The sequence below is a fragment of the Ictalurus furcatus genome, chromosome 19 (genome assembly GCF_023375685.1).
Source record: "Ictalurus furcatus strain D&B chromosome 19, Billie_1.0, whole genome shotgun sequence".
Classification (NCBI taxonomy): domain Eukaryota; kingdom Metazoa; phylum Chordata; class Actinopteri; order Siluriformes; family Ictaluridae; genus Ictalurus; species Ictalurus furcatus.
In genome coordinates, this window is record NC_071273.1 from 108,105 (window position 1) to 116,105 (window position 8,001).

Sequence of the window (8,001 nt, forward strand, 5' to 3'; positions counted from 1 at the left end):
TTTGTGAGATCCAAAAAACCCTCTTTTCTCAATTTAGTTCATAATTTGAAGGAGATTTTGTGAGGGGAAAAAACACCGTCTCAGGCTGACACGCAGGAAAACCACGCAAGTATTTATCCAAAAAAGCAGAAGACTGCTTATCTTTAAAATGAGTGGCCACGCTTGCACAGCTTCTCCAGGGTCAGCCTCGCCGGCTCGAGTCTCCCTCTAGGCTCCTAGAAAATCACGTCGGGTTCACCAATTATGTGAGTTTAGTAGATGTCAAAAAGTAAATAAACTTTATTGAAAATCAATAAAGTGTGAATAATATATAATAATAATAAAGTCTGCAGAGTGTCCGAATTATGCATACACAAACATGTCTTTATATACCTATCTCCACAGCATAGTCTCTGTAGGTGGGGTTTTGCTTTTCCTCGTTGAAAATAGACCAATCTTCTTTTGCCACAATTAAATATTCATGTCTATGCGTTATCTTAAATCAGTTAGTTGTTTTTCTTGAAAAAGTTTCATGAGGACAAGGTTTCTTTTTACAAAAAAGGTTTCACACAGGCTTGTGTGTCTTGACCTTGACTCCCTTCTTAGGCCTCAATGAGCATCTGTCTGTCTCTATCGGTTGTCCCCGCTGATATCTACAGAGTGAACACAGAGTTCATTCAACACAAATCCACTCAGAATAGAACTTGATCAAACATTGTTCTATGGATTTAGATTATGCTTTTAACTGTTGATTATACATATAGATGATGTTTTTTTTTTAACCAATATTGATTATACGATTATGCTCAAGTAATAATTCTAAATGTTGGTTAAATATTGAATTCACTTCATTAATATATCCAAATATCAGTTACACATATTGTTTGCACTTCATAGATATTTTCCATACACTCAAGTGGCAGCTTTTTGTCTTGTGGTGTGAGGAACTTCAGCTAGACCCAGTGAAATGCGCAATAGCTACAGTCCTGGAGTTCTTACAATAACGTTTCTCAGCGGGGTGGGCTCCTTCTACAATCAGGGTTTATGTGGCCACCATTTTGGCCAGTCATGCCCCTGTTGATGGAGCCTCTGTGGGGCAACATCCTCTAACTTCGAGGTTCATGCGTTGGGTCAGGCGGCTGAGGCCGATCTGCATGCCACGCATACCTTTCTAGGACCTTTCTGTGGTCCTGGAAGGTCTGTCAGGTGCCCCATTTGAGCTCTTAGAGTGGATCTGCTGTCTCAAGCCGGAGGGCTGATTTATCACCCTTGGCCAGAACTATGGAAACTGTGGGTCTGGCCCCTGAGGGGCCCCAGCTCATAGATTCTATTCTCACAACTGAGATTGTAGAGACCATGTTAAATGCTAGAGCACCATCCACAAGGAAATTGTATGCACTCAAGTGGCAGCTTTTTGTCTTGTAGGCTAGACCGATAAAAATGCTTTGTTTTGACAACAGAAACCCTTATAGAATTTGGTAAAGTTTTAATGGGAATTGCATTGGTTTTAATGGAATCTGTAATGGTCCCTTAGGACCTCTAATGGTAATTTGTTGCCGTTTATTGGTGGCATGTTATGTCTAGGGGGTACCATTAAGGACCAATAGAACACCTTTGAAATTTGGTAATGGTTTTTAAGGTTTGTAATGGTATTTGTAGTGGAATCCATTAGAATTTCTGTGATGGTTTTCAGCAGAGATGTGTCACTATTTCCGCTGATTAAAACACCTACAGCTGAGGAACTTCGGTGCTCGTCATTAGGCTAGACCAATAAAAATGCTTTGTTTTAACTAATATGGGAAGAGTAAAAAAAGAGGGCTATATGTGGGAAAAGAAATGACAAGTGAGGTTACACGGGTTAGTAGCTATCTAGCTAGTGGCTTCAAGCAGTCGTCTATTTGCATGTACAGCATGACAAATAATTAACTGCACTGGAAGCTTTCGTAAAAATTAAAAATAACACCCCAGACTGTGTACGGTACCATAACAAAGACCAACTGCATGTTGATACGTGAAATTCTGGAGGGACGTCGGACGGCGTGGCGCGGTGACGTAATGACGTGCCGTTAATCCATCTATGTTCTATAACATGTAAAACGGGTACATGAGAGGAGTATTCTAAAGCAACTCATGTAAACACCTTAATCACAATGTTATCTTATTCAGAATAAGGTCAATAATTAGATTACTGCTGTCCATGTAAACGTAGTGCATGTGTACTGAAGTGCTAACAGTGAAATCTGACTTCCAAAACCCCACTATGCAATGAGCCTTCATTAAAAGCACTCACAAAATAAAAACACTACTCACCATCTACATGTGAACTCCCATCCTCACAGAATGATTTACAGATGTCTGAACCTCCATCTGAAAAACAAAAAGTGGCACCTTATCCACTGCAGTGTAAGAAAGACATACTGAAAACATGTGACTGTATCTGTAAGAAGGGCTACAATGATAACATGAGGTGATGATGCACTGATGTCATTATCTCAGTTGATTCGAGCCTGATACCACCAACGAGTAGCCCAACAAACCCAGCAATAAAATAATTAGGGAGTAACAAATATCAGCTGTTTTGGGGTTTGTGCATGTATAGAGTTAGCACGGGATTTATGTATAATAATGTGACATGTTGTAGTGGTGAGTTTATTCGAGCATCACATTCTCTTCTCTCCTCTCTTTTCCCCTCCAGGCTAAAGATGGTGGCTATGAGAGCGAAATTTTCCATCCCAATGCGGAACTGAATTTCCTGGAGATTCCCAACATCCATGTGATGCGGGAGTCTCTGCGCAAGCTAAAGGAGGTGGTCTACCCCACCATAGAAGAACTTCACTGGCACTCTGACATAGATACCATGCACTGGCTGGAGTATATCAGGGTAAACATATACACACACATATTTATATATATATATATATATATATATATATATATATATATATATATATATATATATATATATATATACAAACCTCATAAGAAATTAGCCTTATAGAATCTGTTTTGCTTCTGTATGGGGTAATAAAGTGTAAAATACAGATAATTCACCATAATTTAATATAAAAATCAGTTACAAAACACATAAAAGTCACAACATCCACTCACCGTGCACTTAAATAGGAACACCTGCTCATTTATACAGTTATCAGCTAATCATGTGGCAGCAGCATAATGCATAAAATCATGCAAATACAGGTCAAGAGTATCAGTTAATGTTCACATCAAATATCAGAATGGGGAAGGAATGTGATCTCAGTGACTTTAACCATAGCATAGTTGTTGGAGCCAGATGGGCTGGTTCAAGTATTTCAGAAACTGCTGGGAATTTCACACAATAGTCTCTAGAATTTTACACAGAATGGTGTCAGAAAAAAACCCATAAAAACACTGAGTGAGAGACAGTTCTGTGGGTGGAAACATCTTGATAAGAGAGATCAGAGGAAAGTGACCAGATTGGTCAGAGCTGCCAGGAAGGATATACTGTAGTAACTCATATAATCACTCTTTATAACCGTGGTTAGCAGAAAAGCATCTCAGCATGCACAACACATCAAACCAAACCACAGAGATCACATTTCCCCCCATTCTGATGCTTGATGTGAGCATTGTATGCATTGTGCTGTTGCCACATGATTGGCTGATTGGATAACTGCATAACTAATCATTGATATACTTATTACTCAGTAATTGTTTGAACAGATATGCATGTAGAGAGCAGCAATGTCTAGCCTTATTTAAACAGCTCCTCTCCTAATCGAAGACATTTCACAAAACAGGAAACAGAAGAACATAAGAACACAGAGCATCTGTTTTGTTTTGTAGTTAGATATTATGCCCTGAACATACATTGTGAATAATTATTACATTTAATTGTTAAGTACTTATTTAATTCATTAATGTCTACATGTTGTTCCAGACAACTATTTGTGATACCTTGTTTGTGAACCCTTGTGTGTTGTGTTTTACTCGGTCAGTGAAGTGATGGTTGTTTGACCTGACTGTGTGTGTGTGTGTGTGTGTGTGTGTGTGTGTGTGTAGCTGTTATTAGCAGGTGCAGTGCGTATAGCAGTTAATGGTATAGCAGATAAGGTTGAATGTAGTAAGAGCTCGATGGTGGTGCACTGCAGTGACGGCTGGGACGGTACGGCTCAGCTCACCTCTCTGGTCATGCTGATGCTGGACTCGCACTACCGCACACTCAGGGTCTTCCAGGTACTGATCGAGAAGGAGTGGATCAGCTTCGGACACAAGCTGGCCTCGGTGCGTATGAGCAGTGAGGGCGTGGTTGTGTGTGGGCGTGTGAACGCATGTATATTTAACCCCATCTTTCTCTCTCTCCGTGTTTCTCAGCGTGTCGGCCTTGGAGATGAGAATCACGCCAACTCGGAACGATCCCCTCTCTTTGTGCAGTTCATCGACTGTGTGTGGCAGATGATGAGACAGGTCAGCTATTGATGCTTGACACCACAACACTGTTGAATTCTCCAATCTGATTGGTCAGAAGGCGTTGGCGACATTTCTGTAACAGCAAGATTCTGATTCCAGCTGCAAGGGAAATTACAGATTTATAGTGATGTGCTCGTTCTCGTTTCTATAGTAATAGCTCATTGACAGGGTCTAGTATGGTGTACGCAATACATAGTCTAAGCTTAATCGTAAACATATTATAAACATGTTACTTAAAGAAAAAAAACGTATGATCATTGTGATCTAGTTAAGATTTATAAGTTATCTATTTATGGAAGTTTTATGGAAGTTTTATGGAAGTAGTCTCCAGTGTCACGGCAGAGAGGACATTGCACTTTCCAGTTTCTCAGTAACATTGCAAGTCTTATTAATTTCAAGAGTTAGGGGGGGAAAAAAGAGAGATTTGTGAGGGAACTATTGTTTTATTTTAATGTTATAAAGTAAGATCACAATGAGAACTAACTCTTTTCCAGGACATTCCACAGGGCTCCAGATGGCGACTAAAATGGTCGCTATGCGAACAACTTTTTAATTTTGCGACCATGTTTTTTCTGCCAGTGGCCACCGTTACCCACAATCAAAATTAAAAAACGAATTAAATAGAAATGACCATACGTCTTGTTGTGTTAGGCTACTGAACTCACATCCCCTCTTGCGCATGCGTGTACCTGCCCTATCACCTGCACTCCTGTATGGTTTCCATAGATGAACAGAAACAGGTCTAACGTCACGTTTATTGGGTTAAAAAGTTGGAAGTGAACTTTATTAAAGGTGTTTAATTTAGTTTGATGTGGTTTAGTTCGTTGGAATTTGACTGTATCTGTTATATGTAGGCTAGCTAACTGCGTAGGTAACTAACGTTGGCCAGCTGAGAAGAAAAATATCAGACTTTTTCCTCATTCCCTGCCTGTCCAAACCCTGCCTCCTCTACATCAGATGCCGACGATGTTGAGACCAACTCGACCAGTGAAAGTTCTCAAGTGACATTTGAGTCATCCCAGCCCGTTTCAATCGGTGTGCAATCTTTTATAGATGATGACAGCCAAGCGCAGCGAATTGAGTCTTCTTCTCCCGTCCCTGCGGCTCTCATCCAGACAAGACAGTTTAAATCAGCTTGGCTACAAGAGTTCGCCTGGTTACGTTATGACAAAGGGAAAATGTACTGCACCTTTTGTGCTAAAGCAGGACAAGATATCGCTGGTAAAACAGAGTTCATTACCAGTTCGAGTCATTTTAAAAAAGAAACTGTGAAGAAGCATGCTGACAGTAAAAAACATAAGAACGCCAGGGATTGTGTCATTGCTAGGTCTGCCCCTCGTGCCACCCCAATCGTGAAAGCAGTGCAACGTGCTAGTGATAAAGTCGCTGAAAAAGAGATGAGGGAATTGAAAATAAAATTCAATGCAGCCTACATGACTCTGAGCCTGAATAAGCAGGAATTGTACATAGTTGAATAAGAGTGAAAAAAAGAATCAAATGACTGGACATTTAAGTATTTACGGTAATATGATCCAATATGATATACTGAATATTGCACATATTGTGTATGTAAAGAATACATTGTGTAAACTATGGGAGGCAGAGTAAACAAAGGCAGACAGTACAGAGGGGAAAGAAAAGGCAGTGTGAGGTAGCCGTTTAACAATGATATCATCATATGTCATATGACAACACTCTATTTTGGCTCCTGAAAATTTGATTTGGCGCCAAAATATTTTGGGTTTAGGAGCCAATGGCTCCTAGATTATTTTTTTTGCCTGGAGCCCTGTTCCAAATTGTTGTATTGGCTATGCCCCATGTTTGTGCAATGGCTCAGACCGGTTTTTCCTCTTTTCTCAGCTTCAAAATGGCTTGCTTTTCTCCCATAGACAGCTCTCTGGTCTTCATGTCGGTTTATTCTTTTTAACAACAAATGTTGTCTCCACAGGTGAAACCCAGGGCTCAAACCAAGAGAAGACATTCAGAGCTATTCATTCTTTAGTCAATTTAACAAGGTACACCTGGGCAGCAAGAAAAACCCATCCGTCTCTCGTTCCAGTGTTTTTGAACAGTTAATGATTAGGGTGGCTTCAAAAAAAAGCTGTCATGTTTTAATCTGTTTAACACGTCTAGATGTAAATATGAGGAAACGAAAGCTGAAATTCTGATCTATCGTCTCATATTCGTCTTTTATCTCAAACCCAAATGTCTTCAGTATATAGCAAAAGCAATAGAATTGGCCTTGATGTTCCAATACTTTTGAAGAGGACTCTAATTGTAAGAAATAAATATAATTTCCGTACTGAACAAAAGACTGATTATCTGTTCAGGCGTTATTGTGCAGATCCACATTTAAGCATCTTACTATACACTGTTAAACCCAGTGTTTGTGTTCTTTTTTTCAGTTTCCTTCTGCTTCGGAGTTCAAAGAGCTTTTTCTCATCCCCATCCTGGATCGCCCCTACAGCTGCCTGTTTGGTACATTCCTCTACAGCAGTGAGCAGGAGAGAATGGAAAAGGTATGGAAAAGGTGTGAAAAAGTGAAAAACTGAAATCTGACTGAAGCGAATGTAGTTCAGTTCAGTCTGAAGTTGTAGAGGAAACATTCGCACTCGGTAATTTAGTTTTGTAACGCCACACAGATCATACGGTCTGTTAGAAATTATATATCGGAGCTACAAACCCCACCCTGCTCCACTGTACGAGGCGACTCAACACCGCCATCTTGTGTTTGTGTCTATGTGTTGCTGTGTTCATGAGGCAGTTTTGCTTAGTTTTTTCTTTAAGGTTTAACGTTCTATATTATTGTGAGTGTGTGTTTATGTATTTTAGTGTGAGCTGTAGTTTTGTTTTGTAATCTTATTTCTCAGGTGCAATTTTACGTGTTTTATTTCTTCCTCCCAGATTTCTGCACTGCAGTGTATTATTATAAACAGGGCTTCTCTGTGTAAGAGAACAGTTGTTTTGTGTTTTTAACAGCAAGTTATAGCGCTTATTGTGAACCGTTATGTGTGCAGGAGGCGGTTCAGCTGGACGGAGAGATCCTGCATGCGCTGTTGAAGCAAGTGTGTCCTGTGGCGTATCGGCACCTGGACAAGCACAAGATCGAGCCGGTGCTCTACATGATGGAATGGTTCATGTGCGCCTTCTCCAGAACTCTGCCCTGGGCCTCAATCCTCCGAGTGTGGGACATGTTCCTGTGTGACGGTCAGACACAAACACACACTTTTTGCTGTAGGTTCTGGAGTTGCAGGTATCGGCACAGGACGTGGAACGTGAGCAACGCACGCAGCTGAAGCGCTGGAAGAAGAAGCGCGGCGAGCCCGGTCGCAAACTCCCTCAGAGAATGCACAGTGCTCGCGCCATCATGGCCACCGAGCCTCATACACACCAAGACCTCTGCCAGAAACCCCACCGTTATGGTCCAGTACCCATCGATCCCTGAGGAAAAGTCCGAGCTGAACCTCAGGAAGAAGAGAGGGAGCCTGAAGAAAAACCAAGCCCTCATTCCTAACCCCTACACTCTACCTGGCGAGTCTAAACCTAGTCAGATATTGGACATACAGCTTCTGA

The 8,001-nt window shown here is 40.9% G+C and overlaps 1 protein-coding gene across 1 annotated transcript; it reads left to right on the top strand.

The window, feature by feature from the left end:
- Nucleotides 1-3,899: 3,899 nt before the first annotated feature.
- On the top strand, nucleotides 3,900-4,828 carry LOC128623663 (myotubularin-related protein 2-like). Its single transcript, XM_053650816.1, has one exon. The coding sequence runs from the start codon at nucleotides 4,093-4,095 to the stop codon at nucleotides 4,435-4,437; it is 345 nt and encodes a 114-aa protein (XP_053506791.1). The 5' UTR covers nucleotides 3,900-4,092; the 3' UTR covers nucleotides 4,438-4,828.
- The last annotated feature ends 3,173 nt before the right edge of the window (nucleotides 4,829-8,001 follow it).